The sequence below is a fragment of the Mastigoproctus giganteus genome, chromosome 11 (genome assembly GCF_048544385.1).
Source record: "Mastigoproctus giganteus isolate SK-2022 chromosome 11, ASM4854438v1, whole genome shotgun sequence".
Taxonomy (NCBI): Eukaryota; Metazoa; Arthropoda; class Arachnida; order Uropygi; family Thelyphonidae; genus Mastigoproctus; species Mastigoproctus giganteus.
The window spans coordinates 162246183-162263355 of NC_143585.1; the positions used below are offsets into that span (position 1 = coordinate 162246183).

General features: G+C 36.7%; 1 protein-coding gene across 2 annotated transcripts in view; it reads left to right on the plus strand.

Annotated features, from left to right (window-relative positions):
* LOC150078544 (UV-stimulated scaffold protein A-like) overlaps window positions 1-17173 on the plus strand; it is a 418082-nt gene that overhangs the window by 222625 nt on the left and 178284 nt on the right. For both annotated transcript variants that reach the window (XM_090384753.1, XM_090384754.1), the window contains exon 9: window positions 6547-6642. In XM_090384753.1, coding sequence (XP_090240879.1) covers window positions 6547-6642 — 96 coding nt within the window. The remainder of the gene's footprint in view (window positions 1-6546; window positions 6643-17173) is intronic.

The window sequence follows — 17173 nt, forward strand, 5'->3', positions numbered from 1 at the left end:
GTGGTGATCTGATTGAGGTGTATAAAGCCATGAATGGTTTAGCTTGTTTGTTGTTCGTTATTTGGTTTTTAGGAGCATTAGCAACTAAGGCCATATTGCTCCTGGAATATGCGGAGGTCATTCCCTGACCTTTCCGCATCCTCCGTATTTGGTGGTGATGGGCTCGAACCCCGGTCTAATCAAGAAGCGTGTGCTACGCACTGCTGCTGCTACCCACCTGGATACAGAGGCGCGGTTTGAGCATGCTCAATGCTGATGGGATTCTTCCTCTTGCTCAGAATAATCACCTGAGAGGGGATAAATTCAAATGAAAAAAGCCATCTGTAGGATAGATCTGCAGTAGTTTGCCTTTAGCCGGTGAGTAGTTGTTTGGTGGAACAGACTTCCATCTATTGTTGTGGAAGTTGATAACCTAAATAAATTTAAGGCTGAGCTGGACAGGATTTGAAATGAACGAAGGATGAAATGGTAGCTTTTTTATTTTTGTTTGGCTGATACTGCATAAGCTTGCTTTCTTGCATCATATGCTTCTATTAATGCTAATGTCCTTAGATTTACCGTTCGTAACTTGCCGCCTTTGTTATACGATACGTTATATCCCGAACTAGATAGCATTAGTAAGTGTAGTATAGTATATAATATAATATTGTCAATTAATCAGTAAAATCTATTAATTTTGTTAAACTTCGTTGTCAATTAAATTGTACTTTTAACTAAATACATATAACGACTTAGATTACAAACGTAACATAATTAATTAATACATAACTTGACAGGAAATTATATAAACGGAACTCATAGAAAATACTTGATGCTGAAAAATATATATAGCGTTATAACTGTGTTGGGATACAAGTTTAGGGTTATACTCAAATTGAAATTTTATTAAAATTAAATCAAAATCATGACTCAGACCAGAACAGCAAAGCAAAAGGCTCAAGCTAATGAGAGTGCTGTGGCTCAGAGGAGAACTGAGGGAGGGCAGTTGCCCTCTGAATCACAGCCTTTTAAAATGCACTGCTTGCGTGATGTTTGTGGACAATCGGGTACGGGACATGATATTGCCATGGGCGATATCTTTGTGTGCGTGCGATGCAAGGAGTGTAACGAAATCAGGCGACAACTCAGCGTTGTTATGGGCCTATATGAGAGCTTGAAGGACAGGGTGGATGCTCTTGAAGGATCTAAATCGAGGGGCCCATCAAGCTCTCAGCTGTCCACATCAATGCCAGAGCTTGCACTTGGTCATCACGTAACACAGCGGCAACCCCCAAGGCAGAATGTGCTGGTCCCACAGGAACTAGTAGTTGTTGGTGACTATTTTCAGGGAAACAGGGAACATGCTTTGTAAAAAGGATAGGTGGAACAGGACCAGGGTATGTCTGCCAAGGGGAAAGGTTGATGACGTTGTAGAGCGGATATCATCTTTTAAGGGCACAAAAGGTGATATAGTTGTACACGTTGGCACTAATGATATTAAGAGTAGGAGACCGACAGAATTACTTAACAAGTACAGGTCACTGTTGAAAAAAATCCACGAATTAGGGTTGAATTTGTAAATGTCTGCAGTTCTGCCCAGACACGATAGGAGGGAGTATATGATGAGAGCCTTGTCGATCAATTCGGCCCTGGAAAGATTGTGCAAGGCTCAAGGGGTAGAATTTTTTTCTGCCTGGTCTGTACTTGTTAACAGGAGAGACTGCTTCTACAGGAATGGGATACACTTAAATAGAAAGGGTGCAAGAATATTTGCTGATGCTATTGAGGCAGTGTTAGGTGGGTCGGAAAACTGCTAGCTTGGGGGGATACAAGGACTAATAGATTAACAGTAGCCACTGGCAGAGGTGAAAGTGATTCTTGCACTGCTTCTATTGGAATGAGCAGAAGCCTGGAAAACAAGATGCAGGATGTTTCAGAGACGGCTGGGAGTCATTGCAGTACAAGTAAACAAATGGGTTGTGTTAGGGTAGCTAAGAATAGGAACAGGTGCATGTATACTTGCGGTTACAACAATGCTAGGAGTTGGGTAAATAAATTTGATGAATTTTAGGTATTGCTCACAGCATCAAAGGCGGATATTGTTTGGATATCAGAGAAGTGGTGTCACACAGATATAAGGAATGCAGAACTGGAATTTGGGGAGTACAACGTCTACAGAAAAGATAGACAGGATAGGAAGGGAGAAGGGGTTATGCTATTAGTTAAGAAACACATAAAATCCAAGGAAGTGAAGCCAGTCGACATCGCTGGACAGAGCAGTGTCGAGTCAGTTTGGTGTGACATAAGCATTGGGACATCAAAATTGAGAGTAGGAGTGTGCTATAGGCCCAGTGACTCTGATGAGTATAATTAGAAAATGTACAGGGAAATAGAGTGGGCTAGTAAATCAGAGAGTCTTATAATGGGAATTTTAATTTCCCAGATATTGACTGGAGTTTGGGGGCTGGTCACTCACACACTAGCAAGGCTTTTGTGGATTTATTGGATGATTGTTTTCTACATCAGCATGTTCGGGAGGCAACTAGAGGGAGTAATATACTTGATTTGATTATCAGCAGTGGTTCTTCATGCATTAAGAATATGCAGATAAAGGAACACTAGATGGCAGTGATCACAGTGTGCTGAAGTGGGATTGCTTTCGTAAAGGCGACTTCGATGATCTGAGACAGTATTTAAATTCTATACAGTGCGACCAACTGATGATGTTACCAATGCCAAATTCAAAATGGGAATCGTTCAAAGAACTTATAAAGGAAGTTCAAAGGAAGCTACTAGGCTTTACATACCAAATAAGAAATATTGTTCAAGGTTTAGGCCTAAATGGATGTCAGATGAACTAATGAGACACATGGCAGAGAAGAAAAATGAATGGGATTCATATAAATTAATACGTGACACAGAAGCCTATGATAGATATAAGCTGGTCTGTAACCAAGTTACAAAGGAGGTTAGGCAGGCGAAGGGAGATTACGAGAAATCTTTGGCAAAGGATGCAAATAAAAACAGAAAAGAGTTCTTTACCTATTTAAACTCAAGAATAGTGGACCAATCTGAATTGGTCCACTATTTCAGATTGGTCCACTGGATGTTGATGGTTCAACAGTTGAGGATCCTGCTCAGGTGGCTAACAATCTAAACGAGTATTTTGCATCTACATTCACACATGAGGAGTTATTCAGGAATGGGAATGTCGTAGGTGAAGTAAACATTGGCAGTGAGCTAGATGATTTTCTAATAACTGAGAGGAAAGTGGAGGAGAAATTGTTGAAGATAAACACAAGAAAGGCACCTTGGGTGCATAGAATCTATCCAGTTATATTAAAGGATGCAGCAAAGGAAGTAAGCAAACCCTTAGCCATAATTATGAGAGCTTCCTTCGACTCAGGGGAGGTACCCATAGACTGGAGATGTGCAAATGTGAATCCAATTCACAAAGGAGGATCAAAGGCTGACACAAGTAATTATAGACCTGTGAGTTTTACTTCTGTTCTAGGAAAATTAATGGTGGCACTGGTTAAAGAAGCACTGACAAGACAAGACTTCAGATATAAAGCTCGGACACAGCATGGTTTTGTTAAGGGGAAGTCTTGCGTGACCAATTTGATTGGATACTATGATGCAGTCACAAAAGAGCTGGATGCAGGGAATAACTTTGATATTATATACTTGGATCTTAGAAAGGCTTTTAATTCTGTTGCACATGGAAGACTGCTGCACAAATTGGAGCAGTGTGGCATTGGAGACAAATTGCTACTATGGATAAAGGGGTGGTTGAGGGGGAGAAGACAGAGAGTGGTAATCAATGGACACTGCTCATCGTGGACTAATGTTATTAGTGGAGTCCCTAAGGTTTAGTGTTGGGTCCGTTATTGTTTTCTGTATTTATAAATAATATTGATGATGGTATATCAAGCTTAATGTCCAAGTTTGCAGACGATACAAAGGTTGGCAAGGTTGTTAAGGACACTACTGACGCTATGCTGCTGCAACAGGATCTAGAAAGGTTGAGGAGATGAGCTGAGAGGTGGCAAATGAAGTTTAACATTGACAAATGTAAAGTACTACATATGGGAAACAGCAACCACAGAGCAATGTATCAACTCTGTGGTACTAAACTGACAGTGGTGGAGAATGAAAAGGACCTGGGGGTAATTGTGCAGGCAGATATAAAGTTGTCTGAGAAGTGCAGTTGGGCTGCAAGAGTTGCTCATGGTGTCTTGTCAATGATATACAGGAATTTTTCTAGCAGGAATAAGGAGGTGATTATTCCCTTGTATAAGGCAATGGTCAGACCACACCTTGAGTACTGTATACAGGTCTGGAGGCCTCATTTCAAGAAGTATGTAGAGCTGCTGGAATGAGTACAGAGAAGGACAACAAGATTAGTGAATGGAACAAAGGGTTGCTCTTACGAAGAAAGGCTTAAGTTTTGCAAATTACAATGTCTGGAGACTAGGCACCAGCGAGGTGATCTGAGTGAGGTGTATAAAGCCTTGAATGGTTTGAGCATGTTCAATGCTGATGGGATTCTTCCTCTTGTTCAGAATAATCACCTGAGAGGGTATAAATCCAAATTGAGGAAAGAGAGATGTAGGATAGATGTGCGGAAATTTGCCTTCAGCCAGCGGGTAGTTGGTTGGTGGAACAGACTTCCATCCCTTGTTGTGGAAGTCGATAGCCCAAATAAATTTAAGGCTCAGCCGGACAGATATTTCAAACGAACGGAGGGGTGAAGTGGAAGTTTTTTTTTTTTTTTTTGGCTGATGCTGCATAAGCTTGCTTTCTTATATCATATGCCTCTGCTAATGCTAATTCTCTTGCTTTTTTGTAGGAAATGAGGTAATTTTGAAGCTGGTATTTCTTGCCTTGTTTGAATCATAGAGAAAATGTCAAATCTTTTATATTGTGATTATGGCATCTCTGAATGACAGATCATTATCATATATGTTATGAGATTGCTGCAAATTGACACCTGCTTGTTGCATTGATCATTGGTCATCTGAAGTACCACTTTCTGAATAACCTGATGCATGTTCAAATTATCAATTAAAATTCCAACAGCTTCCATGTGAAATTTTAAAAATTAAGTTCAATTTATTTCCAATATGGACAGTTCCAGAAGAATTGATTAACTTCTGCAAGTTGAACAGCAGTTCTGATTGGCTGGTTCAGTTTTTTTTTTCTGGCATATGAGTCACGCTCTGCTAAACTTTCCTTTCCTTCTTTGAAGGCAAAAATGCCATTCAAACGCACTGAGATGAGAGGGAAATCTCTCTATAAAACTGACTTTTTGTCTCATTTTTCAAAATGTTTTAAGAGCAGATTTCTTTAAATGTTTGCAAAAGTTAATGTAAGTGGAATATTCAAAATTTTACATGTGAAGTAAATGCTTCACAGCAAATTAACTTGTGCCAAATGATTAACGAACTTCTTTGTGCATACATATAGATGTTGCAGTTTCACAACAGAAAAATTTCCAAACTGGCTGCCTAGTGCAGCTAGTCTGGAAAATTCTTAGCTGTAGTATGTATATAATGTATATCGTTATCATTCTTTTTTATATACTGACTCATGTAATTATGTTTAGTAATTACTCATATGTAATTAGTTTATTAAGTATATATTATTTTTGTTCTGAAAGAAATTTCTATATAACATTTAATTTATTTTTCACCCCATGAGAAATAAATATTGTCATTTTGTATGTTTAATGCAAATCTTGGCAGAGCTGTCTGATTCCACTCTAAGCTGATGCAATTTTAATCAGCTTATAGTGGAACAACTACATCTTGTTAACCGTACTCTTTCCTTTCTGCTCTTATATGACCACTACACGTCAGCCAAATCCATTTCACGGTGACTGAGTGAAGCCAACTATATAGGTTGTTGTAATAATAACATTTAGAATTTTTGTTGAAAATTATATGACTGAATCATATCTATGTAAGTTATTAATTAATTGTTCTCTGTTCTCACGCCTGTGAGCGTGCACTTCTTCATATTGATTTTTGTTAAAAATTTGGCTTTATGGTGTACTATTTTTGGCTTTCCTTTCATTAATTTGTCTAACTTAATTCATTATACAACTTATTTTATAAAACTAACTAAATATTTAATGAAGATAGTTGACACTAGTTCTGTGGATTAGGGCTGCTCCTTTTAGCCTAATGTTCCACTTCTATTCATATTGTTAACCTCATGTTCAATTAACAGTTGTCCTCTTGATTTTGATGTTTTGTTCTTTGTGGTTTTAATTTATACTCCTCTGTTAGTTATTTTTCATAACCCCAGATGAAGACTACAAGAAAGCTTAGGTAAGGTCAAGTGTAGAAATGTTCAGATCTAATTATAATTATTCTGGAAGTAAGATCAAATTGTAAGTGTACATTTCTACAGTCTTAATTCAGCTTTAGGGAAGCTTTTAGTTTTACTTTGGAATCCCTGAAGTAACTATCTGAAGATAATCCAGGATAAGTCTTATCTGGCAGGTTTATTTATGTTACAATTTTTATTGGATGAAATATGACTCTATGTTTTCATATTTAGGAATTAGAGAGAGTGATAATGAAGAGGAATTTGAAGAGGTTGAAGAGAAAGAGGGTTTTGAACCAGTTATTCCTGATCATATGAGAGAAGAATATGGTTTGTATTTATTTACTTTATTAAAAATAACCTTTAATTTTCATATCTCTGCTATTAAGATAAGAACTAATTTGCATTAAATATTTTTTCAGCAGGTAGAATTCTTTATATTTTTATATTGGTCTTGCACTGGTGCAAAATGTTAAGGTAGTTTTTGAATCATTTTAATTTTAAGAATATCCCAAAGTTTGAAGGGGATTAATTAATTATTAGTAGTGGTAGTAGTGGCATGTGATGCAAGAAAGCAAGTGTATGAGCTTATGCAGCATCAGCCAAAAAAAAAAAAAAAAAAAAAATCACACCATTGCACTCCAAATGCCTGTCCAGTTCTTCCTTAAATTTATTTAACCTATCAACTTCCACAACGACAGATGGGTGTTTGTTCCAGCAATTAACCACCAACTGTGTGGTACTACACTTAATATGGTAGAAAATGAAAAAGACCTGGGGGTAATTGTGCAGTCAGATATGAAGTTTTCTGAGCAATGCAGACAGGCTGCCAGGGCAGGTCATGGAGTTTTGTCAATGATATATAGGAATTTTGCTAGCAGGGAAAAGGAGATGATTGTCCCTCTGTATAAGGCAGTGGTCAGACCATGCCTTGAGAACTGAAAGGATGTAGATTTGCTTCAGTGTGTACAGAGAAGAGCAATAAGATTGGTGAGGGGAATGAAGGGATCCTCTTACCAATAGTGCTTAAGTTCTGCAAATTGCAGTGTGGCACCTGCGTGGTGATCTGATTAAGGTGTATAAGGCCTTGAATGGGTTGAGCACGCTGAATTCTGATTTTTCTGGGGTTACTCTTCTACCCATATGCAGTACTTTGCATTTGTCAAGGTTAAACTTCAGTTGCCACTTCTTAGCCCATCTGCCCAAATTATCTAGATCCTGTTGCAGTAGCACACTGCCATTACTGTCATTAACAACCCTGCCAACCTTTGTATCATCTGCAAACTTCGACACTAAGCCTGATATACCTTCATCAATATCAGTGATAAATATACAAAACAACAGAGGACCCAACACTGAACCCTGTGGAACTCCACTAATAACATTAGTCCATGAAGAGCAGCACCCGTTAATTACCACCCTCTGTCTTCTCCCACTCAACCATCCTTTTATCCATTGTAGCAACTTACCCTTAATACCATTCTGCTCCAATTTGTACAATAGTCTTCCATGTGCAACAGTGTCAAAAGCTTTCCTAAAATCCAAATATATGATATCAAAATTATTTTTTGCATCCAGTTCCTTTGTAACCACATCATAATAACCAATCAAATTTGTCAGACAAGACTTTCCCTTAACAAACCTATGCTGTGTCTGAATTATTGCTGCAGTCTTGTCTATATGATCCTGCACTTCATCTTTAACCAGTGACTCCATTATTTTACCCGGAACAGAAGTTAAACTAACTGGTCTGTAATTACTCGTGTCACCCTTCGATCCCGCCTTGGGGAATTGGGGATACATTTGTACATCTCCAGTCCGTGGGAACCTCCCCTGAGTCCAAGGATGCTCTCATAATTATGGCTAAGGGTTTGCTTAGTTGCTTTGCCACCTCCTTTAATATAGCTGGATAGATCCCATCCACCCCAGGTGCCTTTCTTATGTTTAACTTCAACAATTTCTCCTCCACTTTGCTCTCAGTTATTACGAAATCATTAAGCACCCTGCTGCAATTTGATAACCTTCTGCCATTTTCAAACATTAATAACTCCTCATGTGTGAATGTAGATGCAAAATACTCATTCAGTTTGTTTGCTATCTGAGAAGCATCATCAACAGTCGAACCATCGATATCAAGTGGACCAATCTGATTCATCCCCTTTCTTTTAGTTTATATAAGTAAAGAAATCCTTGCTGTTTTTCTTAGCATCTTTTGCCAAAGTTTTCTCATAATCTGCCTTCGTCTGCCGAACCTCCTTTGTGACCTGATTACAGACTAGCTTATATCTGCCATAGGCTTCTGAGTCGCTTGATAATTTATATGAATCCCATGCATTTTTCTTCTCTGTCACGAGTCTCATTAGTTCATTTGATAACCATTTAGGCCTAAACCTTGAACAATATTTCATAATAGGTATGAAACTTTTAATAGTATCCACGATTTATTCCTTGAATGCTTCCCACTTAGAATTTACTGTTAGTAACATCATCAGTTGATCCCACTGTACAGAATTTAAAAACTGTCTGAGACCACTGTACCTTTATGGAAGCAAAAACCCTTTCCTTTACTTCTGATGGTAATTATATCTTTAAGTAAATCCCACATCAGTACACTGTGATCACTGCCATCTAGTGGTTCCTTTATCTGCAAATTCTTAATACATGAATGATCACTTCTGATAACCAGATCCAGAGTATTACCCTCTCTGATTGCCTCTCGAACATGCTGCTGCAGAAAACAGTCATCCAATAAATCCACAAAAGCCTTACTAGTGTGTGAGTGAACAACCCACAAGTTCCAGTCAATATCTGGAAAGTTAAAATCCCCCATTATAAGACATTCTGATTTACTAGCCCACTCTATTTCTCGCCGACCGGGCTAGCCGGGTGGGTAAAGTGCCTGCCTGGCAACTGAAAGGTCGCGGGTTCGATTCCCGCCTCGGGCTTGGATCAAAGTGCTGCAAAAAAACCTTGGGAGGTGCATTATGGCCACAGAAGCCTATGCGCCAACAACTACCAAAAAAAAAAAAAAAAAAACCCTCTATTTCTCTATACAATTGTTTACTGTACTCATTCGAGTCATTAGGCCTATAACACACTTCTACTCTTATTTTTGCTTTTACAGTGCTTATGTCACACCAAACTGACTCAACAGTGCACTGTTCATCTATATCAACTGGATGCATTTATACATTGATTTACAGCAAATTCTTGTTAATACAAACTCGTTTTATACAAAGCACTCGTTTATATGAAGCACATACCATTGCTCTGTGAATGGATAAGCTTTTCTATGTAAATATATTTGTTTATTACAAAATTCGGTTAATATGTATTACAAAGTTCTTTTTCACCCCATGAGAAATAAATATTGTCATTTTGTATGTTTAATTTAAATCTTGGCAGAGCTGTCTGATTATTGCCCCTACTATTGCCTCTGGCACCCGGCTCCCTACTTCCTGAAGGATGGTGCTGACATGTTAGAAATTAGTTTTGTGTAAACAGAAGCAGTTTATGGTAGCTACAACATCAAGTGCACTCTGAAAAAATCATCTCTGAAGGATGAGGTGTTAAATTTACAAAAGAATAAAAACTTTTTCTAAGTTGTTTACATGTACTTCCTTGCTCTCCACGGGAATAAGGTCAGCTGCAATTGTTACCCCAGTTCAGAGTTTTTTGCTACCGTATACAGCAATCTATTGTTTTTTGCCATTTTATCTGAGCTGATGTCTTTTTTGGAATTTGTGTCTTTAAATTATTTAAAATTTGTTTATATTAAATCTTATCTAGCAGTGTTTTATGGCAACAAAACCTGAACCGACAGAATTAAGCCTGGAAATTAAACTAAAAATTATACAAGTAATGGTAGAATGGAAAGAAGCAAAACAGATATTGCAAAGGAATACATCCATTTACCTACTTTATCTACAATATTGAAAAACCGAACAAGACTTGAAGAAGTACGTGAAACTGGAGCAGCAATGAAAAACAGCAAACGAATTCATGGTGCAAAATACAAGGATCTTGAAACAAAACTTTTTGAGTTGTTCCAATGAATGCGTGCATCTAATTTGCCAATATCAGGTCCAATTTTGCAAGAAAAGGCAAATTATCTAGCTCAGCAACATGGAATTAGTGACTTCAAATGCAGCAGTGGCTGAATCCAAAGATTTAAAGACAGGAATAACTTGGTTTTGCTAAATGTTTGCAGTGAGTCTGGATTAATCAACAAAGAAAAGGCTGCAGACTGGTTGTGTTCTGTATGGTTCATTTTCTAAAAATTTGAGGCAAAGGATATTTTTAATATTGATGAGACAGATTTATTTTATAATTTGCTGCCAAACAAAACATTTGCTGTTTGAGGAGAGTCTTGTCATGGTGGAAAATTTAGTAAACAAAGACTCACTGTTCTGTTATGCTGCAATTCAGGTGGCAGTACAAAACTACGCCCACTTGTGATTGGTAAGTTTTAGAAGCCAAGATGTTTTAAAGCAGTTAACCAAATTCCCTGTGATTATGAGGCCAATAGAAGTGCTTTGTCAAAATTTTTGAGTGTTGGTTATCAAAAGTGGAGAGAAGAATGGCTTCAGAAAATAGGAACATTTTGATTATTGTAGATTGTTGTATAGCACATTCTGCTGAGACACTTAAGTTGACACATATATGGCTTTTTTTTTACCCCCAATACCACCAGTTTAATGCAACCACTGGATCAAGGCATTATTTATAACCTCAAGAGAGCATACAGAGCACGCCTGAAAAAGTACTTGAACCGCAACATAGAACGAGGGAACAATTTGCAGCCAAATTTGAATGTCTTGGATGCTATCTGTAATCTAGTTATTGCTTGGGACAGTATTGCATCAATAATGAACTGCTTCAGAAAGAATGGATTTGTAGAGAATATCATCAAAAAACATGGTCCAGCAGATGAATGTAATAGCAACATTGAGGAATGGAGGAATTTGAAGGAGCGTATGGATTTTGTTGGCGAATTTGAAGAGTTTGTGAAGGTGGATGATGATATTGCTTTACTGCAATCAAACAAGGTTCTACTTCCAGCCCTGCACATCAAACTTGGTTTGATGAAAAATTTCGTGAAGGGACTAGATAAAGATGGTAACAGATTTGTGTACTTGAGAAATGTGTTTCCTAATTTAACATATGCCAAACTTAAGGATGGAATTTTCTTAGGACCCCAAATTACAAAACTCCTGAAAGAAAATGGGTTTGAAACCCAGTTAAAGGAGGTTGAATTGGCAGCTTGGCAATCATTTAAAGAGTGCATGGTTTTTTGGGTAATAGAAAAGAAGAAAACTATGAAATGTTGTCTAATTTACTCGAGTGCTACAAAAACATGGGCTGTTGATGAATGTCGTTGAAAATTCATTTTCTTCATTCCCATCTCGAATTTTCCTCCGAAAATCAGGGAGATGCGAGTAATGTACAAGAGGAGCCGTTTCATCAAGATATTTCCGCGATGTAAAAGTGGTACCAAGGTCACTGAGATCCTGTACTTGATTGGGATTACTGCTGGTTCCTTGTGAGGGAGAGTAAGCAGGAATACAAGTATGCTGATTATATTTTTTGAAATATAACTATAATTATTAGTTATTTTTGAAATATAGTTATTTTTGATATATATTATTATTATTATCATATACAGTGGATTCTGGTTATTTGGGCCACCAATTAATCGGGGCAGCCATTTATTTGAGCAAATCTTAAAAAACAGAACCCAGTCGAGAAAATAGCCAGGGTTTACTTCGCTTAATTGTGACAACATGCTGTTTAGTCGGGGTAGGAGACCGCAGCACTGGAGATTACCCTACGATTGTCTCCGACCGAACCATGCGGTATAGTCGGATTTCTGGAGGTCACAACCATAAAACAATAAGAGCAATTAGCAGTCACCTGTTTACTGGGCTTTTCTGTTAGTGCAATCTATCTAAATGGATAGTAAACTCGATCTTATTAAATTTGTGATAATACTGACAGCTGGAATTCTGTGGGTTATTATGGTGAAATGTGTTTATACTTCCATGAAATCTTCAATCATAAAAAAATTAATTTTCAGATTTTCTCTTCATTCCTATTTTTAAAGCTTCGTAACTTGTTACTCCGTTCTCACTTGCACGTATTATGTTACTTGCAATTTGTGTGTGTGCCGTGTTCTTTGCTTATGCTGCACCAGCCAAAAAAAATTTCAGAATTAACCTGAGAGAGAGAGAGAGAGAGAGAGAGAGAGAGAGAGATCAAAAGTCGGAAGTAGAAGGTTATCACCAAGAAAGAGAAGAATGATGATATACAGAAATGTCAACTAGTTAGTACATATACATATATGTACTATGTACATGTACATATGTAGTATGTACATATTACAGTACATATTAATTATTCCGATTATGACGTATATTCTTCCAATTTTCACGTATCATTTAATTTTTTAATTGGTAAGGTAATAAAGGGTAAATCTGTACTTAATATATCTTTACTTTTATAGCCTGTGAATAATATTCCTCCTATTTTTGCTAATTAGAATCACTGTTTAATAGAATTAAAATTCAATTCACAAACGTGATCACAATGACCGGCACTTACTACACATCGTACAGTGAATGGTACTTTACTATGGTGACTCCATCGTAACGTGATTTGATTGTACAGTGAACCAATTGTAAAGCTAGGGTCCGTTGTATTTTTAACTATTTACGTGAAACTTCAGATAATTGGGGCAGCCGCTTAATCAGGCCAAAATGCACTAGTCCCGATGTGTCCCAAATAACTGGAATCAACTGTAGTTATTTTTGAAATATAACTATTTCACAGTGATTTATGATATTTTTTCTGAAGTTAAATGAGTTATAGAGAACATATAATATTTTCTTACACTTGTTTTACAAACTTGAATTATACATATATATCCCTTTATTTTAACATTAAATGGTACATCTTTCGATGTACAAGCGATAGAGACGTTTTATGGTAATTTTCAGAATCAGCATGTTTATTTCCTCCAGAATCAAATATTTTCATTGCAGAGGTATGATAAAAAATATTTTTTGTTGGCTAGTGTGTTACCTTTACTTATTATCAGTTAGTCAATTAGTAATTAATTGGTAACAAGACAAAGTTATGCAACCGTGGACAACATTAACTGTATTTTACAAACGCCTCTGGGTACATTATTATGCTTTTGTTTTTTTTAATTAGTGTTTGAATTTCAGCTATAGTGTAATTAATGTATTTGTTACAAATGTTCATAGCCCCAAACATTGTGATTTAATGTTGCTGTAACTTTTTATAAATATTCCAGTGGTAGTTAAATTCTTTTTGGTGCATACATTTTTGTATTTATATTATCATGGTGTTCTGATTCTGTATACACACATACACATATTAATGGTGCCCCACAATTAATATCCAGCCATCCCTTCTGTTGATTGTTGGTTACATTCTACCCAAGCAGAACCATGTGTTAGATACAACTGTAAATATGCTTGTAGGAATTGAGGAGACAGTAATGCAATTATGAATGCACTGTGATCAACAGAGTTAAGACTTCCAGTGCAGAATGATAATAGAGTGCCACATAAACAGTCAGTCTGTATGTGGCATTTCAATGGCACTGAAGATCCCTAGGCTGATGATTGGTGATATGATCATCAAATGGAAGCAGACTGGTGCCGAAACCATTGTGAAGTAATCTGGAAAACCTCTTTCCTAACACATCTCAGCAGGGATGTGTTAGGAAAGCCCTGCAAAGAATTCTGCTTGGAATGCAGTTTGATGTTGTTACAGCATGCACAATCCCTCAGTGAGATGATTGAGACATATGTCAGCTCCAGTATAGTGTGCAGGATGTTCTATGATATGGGTTACGTAGGGCTTATGGATGGCTGCACAGTCATGTAACCATCCATAAGCTACTAATCACCTTGACTAATGCCAAATGCCATTTAGCTTGGTATAAGTCTTGCTGTTCTGGGACTGTAGACCAATGGAAAGCTGTGATTTGGAATGGTGAATCATGGTATGTGGTCCACCAGTCTAACAGTCATACCTGGGTGTAGTTGGATACCCAGAGAAAACTACCTGCTGTTCTTTACCTGTATCATCCTGACAATGAAGTTTTTCAGAGGCAGCATGATGATCTGGGACTGTTTTTCATGGTTTTTGGGCTGGGACCAGTGGTGGGATTCAGCCGGTTCGCACCGGTTCGGCAGAACCGATACCTAATTTTTTGTTGAGTTCGGCGAATCGGTTATTAAAATGGCACTTGTGATCAGGGTTCTCTCTCTAAGGTGGGCACCTGGTATTCTATGCCATTTATTAATTCAGCAAGAAATTTTCGTTTAATATCGATAAAATGAAGAAAATGTATGTTCTGACTGATGTTTATCAATGGTATAAGCATAGTGCTTTGTTTATAAAAGTTTATGATATGACCACACGTGGACAGAACCAGTAAAAATATTCAAATATATTGGCACATATCCGCTCCTGCTCTATAATATATTAAAATAAAACATTTTAAAAATTTTTTTGCAGTAGCCCTTAAAAGGATGAAAAGGCAACAGAGTTTGACAGATTTTTTTCAATAAGAAACCAAAATCAGAATTTGTTGTATTAGAATTGGCCTTGGATTCAGTTACATCACCAACAATTTTTCGTTGAACTAGTTGAATTGGAAAAACAAGATGCAGAGACAATACGTTCTTCAGTTATGGAAAGTTTAAATAATGTTGGGCTTACTAAGAACTACCTAGAAAAAAATTTAATAGGATTTTGCTCCAATGGTGCCAGCGTTATGCTTGGAAGAAAATCTTGAGTGAGCACTAGGATTGCAAAAGAGTTTCCAAACATAATAATATGGCACTGTTTAAATCATCACCTCCATCTTGTTTTAGATGATTCGATAAAGGAAACAAAGCAAGTAAATCATTTTAAAATATTTATTGATAAGATATATAGTATTTTTCATCAATCCAATAAGAACCAAATTGAACTTTCCAAAATATCCGAACAACTTGGAATTGAAATTATAAAGATTGGTAGAGTTTTGGGACCAAGATGGGCTGCTTGTGGTTTAAGGTCAACCCTAGCTGTGTGGTCCGCTTATCCAGTGCTACATCACTATTTTTATTCAAATAAAAAGTACTTAGGTATGACTGCCCATCTTGAAAATATATATTTTATAACTGATTTGGCATTGATGATTGATATTTTAAACGAAATTTCTCTTCTTTCAAATGCACTGCAAGCAAGAAATATAGACATAATAAAGGCTGAAAAACTCGTGATAAGATCTATTAAAGCATTTCAAATGCTTGGAAAAGAAAAGGGTCCATACAAAAAAAAAGTTGATGAATTAATTACTTCAGAAACCTTCAAAAATATAAAATTTGTAGAAAATCATCGATTTGTCTCGGGCTTCCTCGGGAAAGACTTTTAGAAAACATCGTAACGAATTTGAAAAAAAAAAGACTAATGGATTGTAAACATTTAAAAACAAGTTGTAGCTAATTCCAAGATAGGAATAAATTACAATTTCTCAATTTTTTGGAGCCAGATTACTGGAATATTGAAGAAGTACTAGTTCCATGGAAAGCAGCTGAAGAACAATTACTCGTATTTAATGACATTTTTAATTACCAAATTGATATTAATGATTATCGAGATTTCTTGGAAAATGTTTTAAAAAATTCCCAGAATTATGCAATTTCAGAATTATCCTGAAAGTGTTCAAAGAGCTAAAAATATTGTCAGAACAATTGCTGTAAGTTCAGCAGAAGCGGAAAGGGGTTTTTCAAAGATGAACATAATATGTTCAGAGAAGAGAAGTTGCCTAACTGTTTCTAATATATCAAACACAATGACTATTAGTCTAATCGGTCTACCTCTAAAGGAATGGGATCCTACTCCTACAGTGGTTAAGAATAAATCACTCAGCCGATGATGCTCGGATAAAAGCGAAGAAAATTGCAAGCGAGGACGCCAATCAAGAAACAATATGGAAATATCTTAAATAACAGTTTTATTGTTTTTTGTCAGGTATTATTTAATATTTTTTCATTAATATTTTAAAACTCTTTCTTATAACATAATCTAGTTTTGTGGACTTATTTTATTGTTCTTATTTAAGTATTAACTGCATGAAATAATAAACTACCTTTCGGTATATAGTTTTTTTATACTTAGAACGGTCATTAGGGCAGCGAACCGGTTGTTAAATTATTTGAATCCCACCACTGGCTGGGACTATTGGTTTTGGGCAAAACCATGAATGTTGAGATCTATGTAAACTTTCTGGATGATAATTCTTGTCCTAACTAACCTACTAACATGTTTTGGCAGCATGTAGGGGGAAGGCCCATACCTCTATCGAAAGGACAATATCATACTGTTTGTGCTGTGACAGACTGGTCTGTGAACATGGGCATTGAAAAGTTGTGCTGGCCAGCCCAGAGCCTTGACCTGAATCCTACAGAGCACCTTTCTGGGATGAATTGGATTGTCATATATGTGTGAGGAGAGATTGCCAAAAGAGCAGAGATAAACTAGTTGCCCTTTTAAAGTCCGAATGGTGAAATATATTGGAGAAAATTTACAAAAAAACTGGTGGAGAGTGTCTAGAGACTAGAGGCTGTCATAATGGAAGTCTTTCCAGGTTCCTGTCAGTATTAGTACTTCAACAATCAAGTCAGTTGGGTATATATATCACAGTTTTTTTCATTGAAATTTGGTTGATTAATTATATGTATTGACAGATCATAATGCTTTTGGTCTATGTTCATTTCATAATAATGTAAATAAAAGTTAGCTACAGCACATGAACTACTTGCCTCCATTGCTTATTCCC